General features: G+C 42.5%; 1 protein-coding gene across 1 annotated transcript in view; it reads right to left on the bottom strand.

Moving 5' to 3' along the window:
• The window catches only part of CRTC2 (CREB regulated transcription coactivator 2), a 2,800,764-nt gene that overhangs the window by 834,709 nt on the left and 1,948,265 nt on the right, over positions 1-17,790 (bottom strand). Inside the window, exon 10 of the mRNA XM_044079735.1 lies at positions 10,153-10,631. Within this exon, the coding sequence (XP_043935670.1) occupies positions 10,153-10,631 (479 nt within the window). The remainder of the gene's footprint in view (positions 1-10,152; positions 10,632-17,790) is intronic.

Raw genomic sequence — 17,790 nt, 5'->3', positions numbered from 1 at the left:
TTTTCTAGAATGAAATTGAGATCCCAAGCAGGTACTGGTTGTTTCCTTGGGGGTTTTATATTCTTAGCCCCTCTGAGGAACTGTCTTAAGAGGGGGTGTGAAAATAAAGGAGGATCAGTGTTGTATTCTGCAGAAATGTCTGAGGCATGGATTTTGATGGAGGAGAATGAAAGTCCACTGCTTAGCATCTCAGCTAGGTACTGTAATATTTGAGGTAAATTCAGTATTCCAGGATTCTGACCCTTTTTCTGATTCCAGGCACAAAACCGTTTCCATTTTGCGGAGTAGGCTTTTCTAGTAGAAGGCCTTCTGGCCTCCAAAATGACATCCTGCACCTCCTTGGAGAGTAGGGTCTGTTGTGAATTTAAGGAATCTTCCATGCGGCTAGATTGAGTGTTTTCAGCTGACTGTGAAGAGTTTTGAAGTTGTGCTGAGTCAGAAGAAGAGGCATTAGAGGCAGGATCCATGGTGGGGAATGCGTCAGGCTCCTCAGGAGTGGGTACCAGTGTTGTCTTGGCCAGTCTGGAGCAATGATAATCATCTTTGGTCTGTCTGCTCTGGTTTTTAGTAGAACATTGGGCAGCAGAGGAAGAGGTGGAAAGGCATAACCTGTCACTGTTGTCCAACTGAAAGAGAGTGCGCCCACTTTCCAGGCCTGTGGATGAAAGGTCCTTGAGCAGAATTTTGTCAATTGGTGATTTCTGTGGGTGGCAAAGAGATCTATGTCTGGCCTTCCCCATGCTTGAATTATCTTTGTAAAAACTTGAGGATGCAACTTCCATTCGTGTGGATCTGTCATATTTCTGCTTAGGTTGTCTGCCAGCGTGTTTTCCTTGCCTGGCAGGTACTGTGCTTGAAGTTCGATTTGTAATTCCAGAGCCATGTTCCAAAGAGACATGGCTAGCCTGCATAGGGGATATGAATGGGTTCCTCCCTGTTTGTTTATGTACCACATTACTGTGGTGTTGTCTGTCCTTATCAATAGCTGGCCTGGATGCAGTAGGTCTTTGAAAGCCATAATAGCATTTATTACTGCTAGCATTTCCTTTTGATTGATGTGTAGGTGCTTTTCTTTTTGGGACCATTTGCCCTGAATGCACCGATCTGTCATGTGCGCCCCCCAGGCGTAGTCAGAGGCGTCTGTTGTGATGACTTGATTTGCTTGAGGCTTGCAGAATGGGAGACCTGTGTTTCTTTGGCATGCTTGAGCCCACCACAGAAATTCCTTTGGAAGACATGGAATCAGTGGTATAATTGTTTCCAAACTGTGGCTGTGTTGAGACCATAGATTTTTTAGGTACCACTGAAGTTTCCTCATATGCAGCTTTGCACATGGGATTAGCAGGATGCAAGATGCCATGAATCCCAGAGCCTGCAGGATTTTCCTTGCAGTCAGCCTGGTGAAGGTTGCCAGTTTTCTGAAGTATTGAGTTAGTTGCCCTTGTTCCTCTGGCGTGAGGTAGGCCATCTGGGTATTTGTATTCAAGCTGGCACCCAGGAAAATTATTGTTTGAGAGGGTATTAGCCTTGATTTCTTTTTGTTGACTGTGTATCCCACAGAATTCAACAAAATTATTAAAAACGCCAGATGTTTCAGAAGTATGTGCTTGCTGTCCGCTTGGATCAGGCAGTCGTCCAAATATGGGTATATCTGTATCCCTTGAAGTCTACAGTAGGCAATTACTGATGCCAGGCATTTCGTGAACACTCTGGGCACAGTAGATAAGCCAAAGGGCAATGCAGAGAATTGATAATGGGTTGAACCTGCAAGAAATCTGAGGTATCTTCTGCAATCTTGTCTGATTGGGACATGCAGGTATGCCTCCTTGAGGTCCAATGTTACCAACCAAGACTCCTTGCCCAGCATGGGAAGAAGCTGCTGTAATGTGAGCATCTTGAATTTTGGCACGAGTAAAAATGTGTTTAGGATGGATAGGTCCAAAATAGGTCTCCAATCTTTGCCCTTCCTTGGTACCAGGAATAGTCTGGAATAAAAACCTTGACCCTGTTCTTGTGCAGGTACCTCTTGAATAGCTTTCATGTCCATGAGATCTGAAATTTGTTTTTGTGCCTCTGCCCTTTGATTGTGTGGCAGGTTTGGCATGCCTCTCATTTTTGGAAGGGTGTGAAAGTGGAATCTGTAGCCTCTGTCTATAATGTCCAGGATCCATTTGTCTTTTGTGACAATATGCCAATTTTTTGAAAATAATGCCAGTTTTCCGCCTAAAGGTGCTGTCATTTGAGCCTTGCTTGGCATGCAAAGGGGAAAGTCATTGGTTCTGCTTTCTGAATGGCTGTGAACTATCCTTACCACCTCTTTGTGTAGGTTGCTTGCCATTGTCTGCCTCTAAATGATCCTTGAGATTGCCCTCTACCCCTCGGGCGCCTGTATCTACCTCTTTGGGGTCTGTCCGTGGCTGGAAAGGACCAATTTTTTGAAGGCCAATTTCTACTGAAACGTGGAGGTTGTACCTGTAGGAAATCTTTCACTGTTTGCATTGATTTTGCCTTTTCCTCCATTTTCTTTAATACCTCCTCAGCTTTGACACCAAACAATACATCTTTTTGAAGAGGTGCATCTAGTAATTTAGCTTTGACATGATCTGGTAAGATTTGCTCTTTGAGCCAAGCATGTCTACGTATGACTGATCCTGTAACAGCAGCTCTACATGAGGCCTCTAAAGCATCAAAACCACATTGCAAGGTATGCTTACCCACTTGCTCTGCACTATGTAACAAATCCTGCAACTCCTTCAAGTCTGGTTGTTCAGGTTGTGACATTTTGCTTTTCAACTGTGATAACAGAAACTGTTGGTACTTTAACATATGGAACTGACAGTTTAATGCCCTCATGGTTAAGGTGGCCGAGGTGTATACCTTTTTCCCCCACCTTTCTAAAGCTCTGGAATCTCTCTCTGAAGGTAATGGATTTTTAGCAGTGGAGGCCTTAATTCCCTTGGGACCCTGTGAAATAGTTTCTGGGTCAGCCGCATGGCTTTTGTATAGGAATTGGTGTGAATCAGGAACCCGGTAATACCTGTCAGGCTTGACTGGAGCTGGAGGTAAAGAATCTGGATTAAGGCTGGCCTCCGAATACACATCATCTAGTATGTCTAAGACAGGAGGTATAGCCAGAGGCCTGTGCTGAGGGAGCAAGAGGAAATCCCCAAGCCTTTTCTTGGAGTCTGAGTACTCTTGGCCTTCCCAGTGGAAGTGTTCCGTCAAGGTATGTAAGGTTTCCCCAAAAGAGTAATCCTCAGGGGGGGAGACAGAGGGAATGGACTCCTCTGCATCAGAATCTTCAAAAGGGGAGTATGAATGTTCCTGGTCTTCAGAATGTTCTGAAGTAATGGAGGCCTGGTCCGATGAAGGGTATTCTTCCTCCACTCTGGGCCTTTTGTCCGAGGGGGGTTGAGAACCCCTGATAAGAGTAATCAAATCCTCAGCCATTTTGAGCATCTGCTTTTTAGGCATGGGTCCTTGAGAGGGGCCCTGTGGAGCTTGTCTTTTAGTATGCATGGCTGCTTTAGACTTAGTGAAAGCCTTGATGGAAAAAGAAGAAGAAGGCCTGAAGACACCTAGAGAGGTGGCAGGCCTGTCTAAACTCTGAGTTTCCCCGCCAAGAGTGGCTTCGGTATCTGTAGACGGTGTGTGGTTGAAGAGCCTGTGACCTCGGGCACAGAAGACACCGCCAATGAAGTGTCATCGGTAGTCAGGGGCTGCGTAGGCGCCTCGCTGAGAACCAGAGCACCTGTAGTTGGCTTTAGCGTGGTGTCGGTAGAAGTCGCGGACCTCGTATGTCGGTCCTTATCTTTGCGTCTTTTACTCAAAACTGGAGTCGGAGTATCCGACGACATAATGTAATTAAATTTTTTGCCAAAATAGTGTTGGGCGAACTCCGCCCGACGCTTAATAGTGCGTCTGTTGAATGTAGCACAAAAACGACAGGCCGAGACGTCGTGCTCTGGGCCTAAGCAAGGAATGCAGAGGGAATGAAAATCCTTATGCGGTATTTGCTTCCCACATGAAATGCAATTATTAACTTTGTCTGACATCGGTCTGAGGCAAGAAAAGTTTCCCCAGCGGGGTACTTAGCTTTCAAGAAGACTTCGGTTGAAAAATATTCGTAATCTCAGGAGCTGGCCGACCGGCACTTGCGAACTGCTTCTGCTTCGGGCACCGCGTGGCAAGAAAGACTGAAGAAAATGGCGTCGGCTGGTTCTGTTATACCCCTGTTGCACTGACGTCAGGGAAGAAGCGACGACATCCGACGCTGGACCTAGACTTTGGAATTCGGCCGACCGAGGACCCGCCTGACGGCAGGAAAACCCCATCTGTTATGACTGCAGCTGTATGCACGATGAACATCTGTACTATGTTCATCGTGTTTCACTGTTGCAGTCATTACACTTGGGTTGAATCCCAAAGCTGAGGTTGGGTGGCTGGGCCTAAATAGGATTAGGAGAGGCTACCAGGCCATGCAGGACTGCAGTGGCAAAGCCTGCTCTGGATTTAGAGTAGAGAGGTAAGTGGTAGTGCTTTGTGAAGGTGTGCACTGAACTCCAGGTTGCAGCTTCTAAAATGTCTTTGGCTGGCACTCCCCCGAGAAAAGCTGCTGAAGTGGCTGCTGCTCTTGTAGAATGTGGCCTAATGCCCTTAGGCACTGATTTGCCATGCTGTGCATAGCAGAAGCGAATGCAGTGTCCTATCCATTTTGAAATTGTCTGCTTTGAGATGGGCTTTCCTCGTGATCCTGCAGCATAAGCTACAAACAGCTGCTCAGTTTTTCTGAAAGCTTTTGTTTTGTCCAAGTAGAATCGTAGCTGCCTGTGTATGTCCAAAGTGTGCAGCAGTCTCTCCCCTTTATTCTGAGGATTTGGATAGAAGGTTGGCAAATGAATAGTTTGGTTAAGAGCCACACTAGAAACCACCTTTGGCATAAACGTTGGGTTTGTCCTTAAAGAGACCCTGTCCTGATGAAAAATGATGAAAGGTTCCACTGCCATTAGTGCCTGTAACTCTGAGACTCTTCTTGCTGAAGTTATTGCTAGGAGCAGAGCAGTTTTCCATGATAAGAATTTTATATCAGCTGTGTTGGCTGGCTCAAAAGGAGGCAGTGTGAGTTTTTCTAAAACAAAATTGAGGTCCCAAGTAGGTATTGGTACTCTCCTTGGGGGTCTTATGTTTCTTGCCCCTCTGAGGTACTGCCTTAGAAGTGGATGCGAAAAAATAGGAGGTTCCTTATTGTAATGAGCTTAAATGGCAGAGGCATGGATCTTAATAGATGAAAAGGATAGGCCTTTGTCCAGCATCTCAGTATCTGAGGTATATTTGGAACAAGTGGTTCGGGTCCTTGGGCCTGGTTCCAAGCACAGAATCTCTTCCATTTTTTCTACATAGGATTTCCTAGTGCTGGGCCTCCTGGCTTCTAAAATGACATCCATAACAGCTTTAGAGAGAGGTGTGGTTAGAGTGACTATATTTTCGGCCATGCAGCCAGATTTAAGGTTCTGAGTTGACTATAGAATCTGGTTGTTTTGTTGAGTCAATAGATGAGGAATTTGAGGTAAAGGCGAGGCTGGGCCTTGAGACAAGCTCTTTAGGATTGGGTACCAGTGCTGGCGTGGCCAGTCTGGGGCAATCAGGATCATTTTTGGCTTCTCTTGTCTGATTTTTAGGAGTACCTTGGGAAGAAGAGGCAGTGGAAGGAAGGCATAAACTTTCAGGGTTTCCCAGCTGAATGAAAGAGCATCCACTTTCCATGCTTGTGAGTAATAAGTCCTTGTGCAGAATTTCTGTAGTTGGCAGTTGTGAGGGGAGGCAAAAAGATCTATGTCTGGGCATCCCCATTTCCTTGTTATCATGCTGAAGACCTGTGGATTTAGTTTCCATTCATGTGGATCCATGAGATTTCTGCTTAGTTCGTCTGCCGGTGTATTTTTCTTTCCTGGCAGAAATTGTGCCTGCAGATGTACTTGATAGATCAGTGCCGTGTTATACAAAGTCATGGCTTGCCTGCAGAGGGGGTAGGAATGTGTGCCCCCTTGTTTGTTTATGTACCACATAACTGTGGTGTTGTCCATCTTTACTAATAGTTGTCCTGGATGTAATAGATCCTTGAAGGCTGTCAGGGCATTCTGTACAGCTAGCATCTCTTTTTGATTGATGTGAAGATGCATTTGTTCCTTGGAACACGTGCCCTGAATATTTTCCTGCCATGTGCGCCCCCTAGGCATAATCCGATGCATCCATTGTTATTGTCTGCCTGGCTGTGGGCAAGGTGAAGGGCTGTCCCTTGTTGAAGTGACAGGCCCGGGACCACCATAGGAACTCCTGTTGTAGACAGGGAATTTTAGTTATTATTGTTTCCAGGCTGTGGCAATGTTGAGTCCAAACACTTTTCAGATACCATTGTAGTTTCCTCATATGCAGTCTTGCATATGGAATTAGTAGAATGCAGGATGCCATGAAACCCAGGGCCTGCACAATTTTTCTTGCAGGGAGCTGGGTCTTTGTTGCCATCATTTGAAAGTAATGAGTCAGTTGCCTTTGTTTGTCTGGCGGGAGATAAGCCATCTGGGCAGTTGTATTTAAGCTTGCACCCAGGAATATTATCTCTTGAGAGGGCACTAGTTTTGATTTCTTTTCGTTTACGTGTACCCTAGGCAAATTAGTAATGTTTTTACAAACGCCAGATGTCTTAGTAGAATGTCCTTGCTCTCTGATTGAATAAAGCAGTCGTCCAAGTAGAGATATATTTGAATTCCTCTTTGTCTGCAAAATGCAATTACTGGTGTCAGGCATTTTGTGAAGACCCTGGGCCCAGCAGATAAGCCAAAGGGCAGTGCAGAGAATTGGTAATGCATTGAGCCAGCTATGAATTTGAGGTATCTTCTGCAAGATTGTCTGATTGGGACATGCAGGTATGCCTCCTTGAGGTCCAAAGACTAGCCAAGCCTTCTTGACCAGCATGGGTAGAAGTTGCTGTAGTGTTAACATTTTGAATTTTGGAACATCCAGGAATGTATTTAGGACTGACAAGTCCAGTATTGGTCTTCAGGCTTTGTCCTTTCTGGGTACCAGGAAAAGTCTTGACTAAAATCCTTGTCCCTGTTCTTGCTGTGGTACCCTTTGTATAGCTCCCATGTCCATGAAAGCAACAATTTCCTTATGTGCCTCTGCCCATTGGTTTTGTGGCAGGTTTGGCATACCTTTTGATTTTGGAAGAGTGTGAAAGTGGAACCTGTAACCCTGAGTAACTGTATTCAGTACCCATTTGTCCTGGGTGATTATGTGCCAATTTTGTGCGAAAAGTGCTAGCTTTCCCCATAGGGGTGCTGCCAAAAGGTAAATGCTTGGCCTTTGTAGAGGGAAGTCATTGGGACTGTTTCCTGTAAGGTTGTGATTTGTCTTCTCCTCCTTTGGAGGTAGAAGCACCCCATTGTTTAGGTCTGTAGGAGCCTAGGGGCTGAGATCTGCCTCTTTGTGGCCTGTCTGAGATCTGAAAGGACCAATTTTTTGAACGCCAGTTTCTGCTAAACCTGGGTGGTTGAACCTGTAAGAAATCCTTTACTCTCTGCAAAGATTTTGCTTTATCCTCCATTTTCTTTAACACCTCTTCTGCCTTAACATCAAACAAAGTATCATGCTGTAGTGGAGCATCCAATAATTTTACTTTAACATGTTCAGGTAAACTTTGTTCTTTCAACCAAGTATGCCTTCGAATGACAGAGCCTGTAACTGCAGCTCTGCAAGAAGCCTCTAATAAACCAAAATCACATTGCAAAGTATGTTTTATGTTTTCCCACTTGTTCAGCTGCATGCAATAATTCCTGCATTTCCTTATTGTCAGGATTTTCTGAGTTTGTAAGCATTTTCTGTTTTAACAAAGACATAAGGTACTGTTGGTATTTAAGCATGTGAAACTGGCAGTTTAAAGCCCTTACAGCTGAAGTAGCAGAAGTGTAAAGTTTTTTCACCCATCTATCCAGAGCTCTGGAATCCCTATCAGAGGGGACAGGGTTTTTTGCAGTGGAAGCCTTAACCCCTTTGGGACCCTGAGAAATTGTTTCTGGGTCAGCAGCACGTTTTTTTATAAAGAAATTTATGAGAGTCAGGGACCCTGTAATACCTGTCTGGCTTGAATGGTGCAGGGGGTAAAGAATCAGGAGACAGACTGGATTCAGAGAAAACATCACCAACAATATCAAGCACAGGGGTGACAGCTAGGGGCCTGTGCTGAGGCAGTAAAAGAAAATCTCTGAGCCTTTTCTTGGATTCTGAATAATCCTGGCTCTCCCAGTGGAAATGCTCCCTCATGGTGTGCAGAGTTTCCCCAAAAGAATAATCCTCAGGTGGAGAGGCTGAAGGTATAGATTCTTCAGCATCAGAGCCCTCATAGGGAGGGAGAGAATAACCCTAATCTGAAGAGGAATCAGAGGAAATAGAAACCTGGTCAGAGGAATCATAATCAGTGTCTTGCCTAGGCCTTTTATCAGGAGGAGGATGGGAACCTCTGATCAAAGTAATTAAGTCTTCAGCCATTTTAAGCATCTATTTCTTTGGCATGGATGACTGTCCAGGAGAATGTTGAACTTGTTCCCTTGTCTTTAATGGTGTCTTTGACTGTACCTTGGCTGCTGCAGAGGACATAATAGTAAGCTGTGAAGGTCTGAAAACACCCTCAGAAGCCGATGCCTGCTCAGCGGCTCCGGACCCATCTGAGGGAATAGTTTCCATAGACCCAATACCTTGAGTATCCAGAGGCCTAGTTGTCTCCACGTGGGATTCGGATATGGCCTGTGGCTCTGAGGTAGCGGGTGTCAGGGGCTGCGAAAGCACCTCACTGAGAACCAGCGAACCGGCGACTGGCCTAGAAGAGGCTTCGTCATTGGTTTTGGACCTCGGATGCCTGTCCTTTTCCTTGTCTTTGTGCTTTTTATGAATTCCGGTCATCGGTTGTTCTGACGGCATTATATAGTTAAACCTTCGGCCAAAATAATGTAAGGCAAAATCAAACCGACGTTTAATAGTGCATTTGTTGAATCTAGCACAAAACCGACAACTAGTAACGTCGTGGTCAGGGCCTAGGCAAGGAATACAGTAAGAGTGAAAGCCCTTATGAGGTATTTGCTTCCCACAAGAAATACAATTGTTAACTTTTACTGACATCGGTCTGCAGCAAGAAAAAGTTTCCTCAATGGGGTACTTAGCTTTATTGAAGACTTCGGTTCTGAAACTCTATTTCGAAAATCTCAGGAGTCGGCCGACTGGCACTTGTGAACTGCTTTTGCTTCGGGCACCGCGTGGCAAGAAAGACTGGAGAAAATGGCATCGGTTGCATCTTTTATACCCCTGGCACACTGACGTCAGGGAAGAGGCGACATCAACCGACGCCGGACCTAGACTTTGGAACTCGGGCCGACTGCGGGTAGCCTGCCAGCAGGATAACCCTAGTGTAATGACTGCAACAGTGAAACACGATGAACATCCAAATGTTCAGTCAGGGAGGAAAACAAAGCAGGCAAAATTCAGAGAAGCAAGGAAAATCTCTCCCAACAGATATAAAACCACACCCTACGGTAACTATCCAAGGTACAAAGGACAGACACCCAATGGTAAAGAAACTTCACAAGAATAAAATGGCACAGCAAAAGGAAGCTTAAAGCCATTTACAACTACTGTACATGTGATATGGAAGATCTGAACAGCATGGTGGCATGTGAGAGAGTATGGGTTAGTGGAAGAGTTGATGTCTAGGGACGTTTGTATCAGTGCTGAGGTGACTGAAACTGGAGCCAGAGTATTGCAGCTGATGAGGATGAACCAGATCATGTCAGATATGTAGACACTAGGATCACCTGTGAACAACATGTTTACTTTCAAAGTCTACTGAAAAATGCAACTGCAATGTAATTGTCATTTTTGGAGTTGCTACAAATACAGTTCACAAACCTCAGCAAAAAACTATTAACCATGAATACCTTACATGCTACTGAAAGCAAGGACATTTACAAAAAATCTTAGTACCCTGGCACTGTAATGTCTTTAAGCAAACATTTACAAAAATCAACAAGAGTTAAAGGAAAAAAAGCAATTTGGTGATTTTTCAAAGTAAAAAGTTACATTAATAATGTAAAAGGTCATACATACCTGTGTTATTGAAGACAATGTAGGTGACATTGTTGGCGAAAACTGCTTTGGGTGATGCCACCTATGTTCTCCAGCAACTGGAAGAATCAGAGGGTTCAGTGGGGCCCGACGCCTTGGTGATGTACTGAGTTGTGTCTGAGACATGTGGCTTCCCACTTGAGAAAGAGATGAGTTGACAGATGAGTTGCTAAAGGTGGACTGTAAGCCAGTATTGCTGGTCGAACACTGTATCGATTGACTGTTGTTAGTGGAAGGCAAGGAGGGATTACTGATAGAAGAGCACATGGAAGCACTAGAAATCGATGGCTGACTGCTCAGAGATGAATGCATGGATGGGTTACTGAGGGATGACTGGAGAGTGGAACTGGGAAGTGATGAATGCAGTGACTGACCTCTCAGTGAAGCCTGGAGATTGGGATTACTAAGCGATGACTGAAGGGGTTGACTGCACAAAGAATTCTGTAAAGATGAAGCAAGTCCTGCAGAAGATGAAAAAAAAATGAAGATATTAATCAGACATGGGGTAAAATGAGTCATTAACAGTGTAAGAAAAAAAGTACTTCACCAACTGACTAGGTGTGTTCTGAATAAAGCTGAAATTACTCAGACCTGAATCATTTTTACAAAATACTTAGGTCTAACAAGGAATCATATCCATTAAGGTGAACTGTCTGGATTAATTAACTGCACAGAAAAAAGCACAAAGAAATAACTAAATATCCTTCTCACCAAAACTATGGAATACTAGTTTGGCATTAAACCTTACATGCACCTGTAAAAAAATAAATTAAAAAAAAAAAAATAATATATATATATCATAACAAGCATCCAATTCTCCTACTGATGACATATGAACAAAGTCTTCTGTCTACTTGCACTTAACATGATCACTAACAGCAATTAACCACAGCTACTCCCAAGTAACCAAAGACTTATGCCTTACTGTTTTATGCCAACACGTACAATGTATCACAGTCCTTTTTTTATACTTCATACTGCTTCTACTGATTTCTCTGTAAGTGTTCAAAGAGTGATTAATTCACATGATGCATTTCTTCAAACTTGTAAATGAATATAAACCCAGTGTTAGTCTACTCCGCTCATCAGTCAGTATTTAACTACATAACAGGGCATTATTAACTGTTAACACCAGGTAACTAAACAGCTGCTAAAGCAGATTACAACAATCCCTCAACAGTGCACTCTTACAGACAGTAAAGTATATGAACTGATAAGTTTAGAAATGAAGTACCGTACCATTAGTAAATGAAATGAATGGATACTTTCAGATATAAACTACAAAAAAGCACTGCAAGCCAAGCCATGTTACTAATGATTGCACAGACCATTCTACTGTACTGCAGTTATACGGTGATTAAAAAATATATGTAACATCAGGTAATTAATCTTTTACAAATGAGATTTGCTAAACACTTCATTGCAAAAGCCTGTGGAGGGAGAGTTAATAAAGGAAGGAGAGGAAAAGGTCTTATCTCATCTTTAATCATCACTTATTGCATAGTGAAAAATTACACACATTAGCACTTTGTGACTAAATGATAGCTAAAGCATATACTATAGTACTATAAGCTCTACGTGCATCTTTGGGACATCAGTTAAGTAAACAAAGAGCTACCCCTATAGCTAAAGGATTAAACAATACTAATAGTTATGTTACACTGCTACACTGTATCCCTAACACTTGGGTTTACATAATGAAACCAAAAATGAAACGATTAAGAACTAAGTACATTACCACTGTAGCTAGCACTTTTTAAGTTCATAGGTTCATACTAGGCTATCTGCCCTAGGGCATTTATAAGCCTAGCCAGAGTGTGTTTGGCTTTCGCCCCCCATTTTAAATGAATTTTGCTATGCCCTTTTTCGAGGTTAGTATACTGTGCCTCTATCTAACAGTGACACAGAAGTGATACCCGGGGTAAACCTACGATCTCCCATCCACTCATCAAGATTTCTCTTGAAGAGAGTCAATGAGGGACTCTGCCTAACCTGGACTGGGATTTTATTCCAGAGTGAAGGGAGCCTCTGGGTTATGAAATTGTCCCTCCAGCATGTCCTATTTATTTCAGTGCTGAGGTTCAAGTCTCTCGAGCACGTAGCTCGATGGGATTTGGATTTTCTGAGGTGCAGCATGTCCATTAATTCTGGGTTGGACATGGCTTTATACGTCAGGCACAGATCGCCTCTGAGCAGGCGGTATGCCACTGAGTAGAGCTGGAGTTTCTTTAACCGGGCAGCATATGGCATCTGTTTGAGCCCTTTGATCCTCTTGGTGAGGTACTTTTGGGGTCTTTCCACTTGCTGCAGGTGTCTGGTAAGGTACATCCCAAAAGGGGCATTGTACTCAATTATGGGCCTGATGAGGGATGAGTAAAGAGGCACGATGATCTCCCCTGATCTAGATGTGAATCCCTTCATGATTAGGTGGGCTATATAAAATGTTTTTCTAACCACTTTGGCCACGTGGTTGTCAAATGAGAGATTGCTATCAACTTGGGTCCCCAGGTCCCTAATTACTTCTTCTGTACTTAATGGATTACCACCTATGTGGTAATTTGTGGGCACTTTCGTTTTTGCCAAAGGGGATGACTAAACACTTTTTGGCGTTTAGCTTGAGGCCATGGCTCTGGCACCAGTTGTCTGTAAGATTTTTACCTACACAAATAACAGTAGTACACGGAACACCTCAATTACATCCTGAATACAGGAAAATTACAACTTTATTAAGCAACTTTCTGAAATAAAAGAAGTGCTTACCGAAGTTTTGTTAAGCACTGCTCAATGCTGTTAAGCTCTGGTCTTCTGCTAAAGCATAACTGTAACCACAAAGGACAAAATATAGACATTTTCACAGCTTCAGAAGCTGTACTACACGAACACACATAAAAAGTGTGGACTGGCTAACTGACTAGTAGCTTTCTAAAGCTACTCACTTGTAACAGGGACACTTAGCGCTGACACAGCAGTCTTAACGAAGTGTCACAGCTTACAAAGTTGTAAAGCACTTCCTTCTATCTTTTTCCTCTTTACCTAATAATTCAACCCAGCAGGTAAAGCTCAATGAACTACAAATGAATTATGACAGTTTTTGTTCCTAGCTAATTGTTAATGTATTCGTGATCTGGATGTTAAAATTCACTTCTCAGGTTTTGCTCCATTACACTCAAGGTGAATTTCTTGATATCCACGTCTTGAACACATAAGTTGGTTATGACTGGACATCTGATCATAATCCTCTTAACTTGAGGACTATCATAATCTTACAGTCAAGCTACTTTAGCAAAATAATATAAAATACATACTTTTCAGGTTTGCAATGGAAAATAAATTAAAGCAGAAAATAATCACTGTTGCTTTCAGTCTGGAAAAAAGAACACATGGTATACAATGCACTCTTTTTACAGCCATGCTCCCACTGACAGTGCATGGAATGCAAACCTCCATGTCAATGGGAATATGCACGTCTTCTTTCAGCTTTTTCCCGGTTAGGGGTCGCCACAGCGGATCACCTGTCTGCTCATGATCAGCAGTGGAGTTTTTTACGGTGTCGAGTTGCCAGCCCGGTGCCCAACCTTCCACAGAAGGCACACACATGCTCACGCCTAGGGCCAATTTAGAATGCCCAATCCACCTACAGTATGTCTTTGGGATGTGGGAGGAAACCAGAGGACCCGGAGGAAACCCACACGACCACAGGGAGGACATGCAGACTCTGTATAGAAGGCACCCCAGCCGAGGATCGAACCGGAGAACCTCTTGCTGTGAGGAGACAATGCTAACTGCTGCACCACAGCGGCCACCCCAATGGGAATATACACTGCTGCAAAGATTTGGCCAGGGATGTGGTCATCTGAATCATTTTACAATTTTCTGCGGCAGTTATGATAATGTTACACCCTGTTCCCATCAATATCAAATTAGAAGGGAGACAATGGCACATGAAAAAAATAATAAAGCAATATACCACGACAGGGAGTAGGTATCTTACATTTTATTAATAATGGGGGGAGGTGTTTACTCACAAGTCCCCATGCAACAACAGTCCATTCACCAGCAGGGCTAAAAATGAATAACCCCAGGTCCTTGCCAAGGTATACAGCTATTATACAATAACATTATTTTGAAAAGAAACATGCTCTTTTAAAATAATTACTCCACAAAGTGAAGCCTTTGGTCCCTTTCAGGCTCTCTGAACTAATGTGATCAAGCATAACTGGCCTAGGAATATACTACACACACACACGCTCAGGCTCTCTGCACTAATGTGATCAAGAATAACTGGCCTAGGAATATACTACACACACACACACACACACACACACACACACACACACACACACACACACACACCTATATCAATAGCTATGCATTTGCAGCACAGTGATATAATGTACATCCAGCCAAAAATGTAGTGCCAGTAAAAACGATCCTGAGGATGTTTTGCTAAACTTAAACCTACAATAAGTATACTGCTAATAATCACTATGTGCAGAGAAATTTTCACTTTTACAAAAACACTGCTATACTGCATTCACAGTTTAGTGGAAAGCGAAATAGCAGACAATTTTTGAAGTGTTTTATAGTCATGCCTCTCTCTTTTAGTGTCATGCTTGGAGTTCAATGCATTTAAATGAAAGGTAAAACTCTATTTTATAATGAACGCATGTGGGATGTGTGCTGTCCATACAGATCAGCCAATCCACCAAATAATTTTAATCAGAGCGGCTTGAAAGGGTTGCACTTACAACACAAGCACCAGGTACAAAGAAATATTATTTTTGCACAATGACATTGCTGTATGGTACAAAAGAAGCAACTTGAAGAAAGGAACAACTTTTCTTTTAATATAAAGATCAAACTGGGTCCGTGATTTGACTGCTCCAGAAAAATAAAATTATCTGTGAAGTGAGTTGTACACCTCATCTGACATTTCTTTCATAGGACTTGCAAATAGGCTATCCAGTAGCAAACAACCCATCTCCAAAATTGAGTTAAACATGTTCTTCCAAGAGTAGGAAAGCCCACTAACAAATACTTATATAAGACATTGGTAAGGAAGGTGAAACAAGAATTCCAAATACTTTTAAGTTACTGAAATGCAGATTTCATTTTCTCACGGCACCTAGCAGTTTTTTTCCCTGTGCTTGCAGCAAGAAAGCAAGCCATTCTGACACCAAAGCAAAAATATGAGGCCGTTTCCTCATGGTCCCTTCTACCTACCACCAACACTGTATGGAAATGCCAAGATACAACTCAGGCAAGTGCTGAGGACTTAAGAAAGAAAGGTGGAAACTGCACATGACAAAAGCCCTACAGAACAAGGAGCTAGAAGGAATCAATGGGGTGTTCATCTTCAAATCCTTTCCTCTGGTGACAGGCTGACCCTCCCTTAAGTTTCAGTTTCATCTCAGAAGGAATCCTGTAAAGGGAGGAAAACATCCCTTAATACATGATTGAAACTCAACAAGGTCCCCTTAACTCCTCTTCTCGACAAAATCTGGCACGGGATATCTTTCTCAGGAGTAAACAAGGAACATCTGATCATCCATTTTCTGTTATTCCATCAAGCTTCTACAGATAAACTTTGGCATCAGAATCAACTGAACAATGTAAAGCGCCTCTGTGACTTTCAAGATGGCTGGACAGTGATCAACAGCTTAATTTCAAATCTCCCAGTGTCAAAAAAGAAACTGAGAAATAAGAGCTAATGATATTGTCACACTCAGAGGTGATTAAAAATGAAAATTTGGAGGAGCACATCAACTCAAATAACAAAAGGCTTTAAAATAGAAGCTGCTTTAACTAGCTATTTAGAACAACTGATAAAAATGCAAAAATCAGAGAATGAAATGAAGAAAAGGTTGGCTGAGTGTGAAACTTCTCAAGAAAAACTTTTAAAAATTTGTTTGTTTGTGTCTTTCGGCTTTTCCCGGTTAGGGGTCGCCACAGCGGAACTCCGGTCCGCTAATGATTGGCAGTTGATTTTTTACGTACCGGCTTGCCAAGCCTGACGCACAACCTTCAATGAAGGTACGCCCATTCACGCATGTCTCCACGCAGAAGACGCTCTAGTTGAGAATCGAACCGGACAGCGTCTTACTGTGAGGCGACAACGCTACCTCAGCACCACCACCGCGGGTTAAGAAAAACTTTTAAAAATGATAGAGTTAAAACACAGAGAAAATCTTTGATTTTCTGTTGTACCACATAATCTGGAAGAAATAGACTGTAATAATTTTCACAAACAAGAAACTGAGCTGGTATTCTGCAGCAGGATGTATTAATTGAAAGGGCACACTGAGTGTATGCTTGAAACCTGGCCATGAGAAAACAATAAAGACCTGTATTAGCAAAGATGCATACCAGTAGAAGGAGTTGATCCTAAGAAAACTGTGGAAGAAGGGAAAAGTATTAAAAATTGGAGACAGCAGAGTGTTTGTGGAAAATGACCATTCATTGTACACCAGACAGAAGAGAAGCAAATTATACAAGCACACAGGGAATGTCGAGAGGCAGGTGTGAGATTCAAGATGCCTTAGCCAGCTCTGTTCAGAATATTTTTCCTTGAGGATCAAAGGCATTTTTCAATACAAACAAGTTGAGCAGGAAAAAAAAGTCTACTCAACAAAAAAGTGAGCCAGCAAACAGGAGGAGGCTCTACTTCTTATTGGTCTGACAATAAAGCTCATAGAGTGATAAACCTTTTCCTATGTTCCAAAGGAAAATGCTTCAAAAGACAGGAAAAAAGCACAGGAGTTGACTAGAAGAATCAGAAATACCTTGGGATTTAACCAGATTGTGGCAGTGAAGATGGAGATGAACAAGTAGAAGACCAGTAACGGTGAAATTGCTGAATAAATGGGAGAATATAAAGTATTTATCGTACTTGTGAAACAGGAATTTGAAAGAAAAAAAGGCTGAAGAAGACTCGACTTTTGCCGACTTTGTTAACTTACGAATGGAATGTGTAGCATATACCTCACTTTATCATTAATGTTTAGAAGAACACTAAAAGGGAAAAAAAGTAACTCTTAAGACAATTTCTGTTGTAATTAGCATTTGCATAAAACATTTCATGATACAACCTTCATGTTATACATAGTAAAGCAGTTTTGTGTAGTGTGCAGAATGGGATATTTTAAATCTGGGGGGTCTTTTGACTGCTGTATGTGTTAAAGATATTAAAGTAAACAAATACTATTTTATTTGTAAGAAATACAGGCTTTACAGTATAATGAGAGATGAAAGGCTGGACAAAAGCACGTTAAATGTTAATATGCTATGATCTTGGGCTGCTGTGTTGGGGGTGGGCTATAAAAGTGCACCGCTTATACTGTATGTAGAAATAAGATATTTACTCTTATTTTACAAGGGTGACTTGTCTAGATTAATGCCCTTGGCTTAAGCTATAAACAGGTGTTTTTTTCTAAGCAAAGACATTAGTTTGTTTTTTTTCTATTAGCAACTGTCGTGTGAGAGTCAAGAAGTCTGCATCTAAAAAAGCAGTTCTACATTTTGTTTTGAGAGCAATTAACATATCTTCATTGCTGATTACATATTCATTGGAGACAAGCGGTCTGTAGCTAAGCTTCTGGTGTCATTCTAAGGGGAAACAGT

The sequence above is a fragment of the Protopterus annectens genome, chromosome 8.part0 (genome assembly GCF_019279795.1).
Source record: "Protopterus annectens isolate FY-2018-M chromosome 8.part0, PAN1.0, whole genome shotgun sequence".
In the NCBI taxonomy this organism is placed as follows: Eukaryota; Metazoa; Chordata; order Ceratodontiformes; family Protopteridae; genus Protopterus; species Protopterus annectens.
The sequence above is the reverse complement of the archived record's forward strand: the minus strand, read 5'-3'. Positions and strand labels throughout refer to the sequence as shown.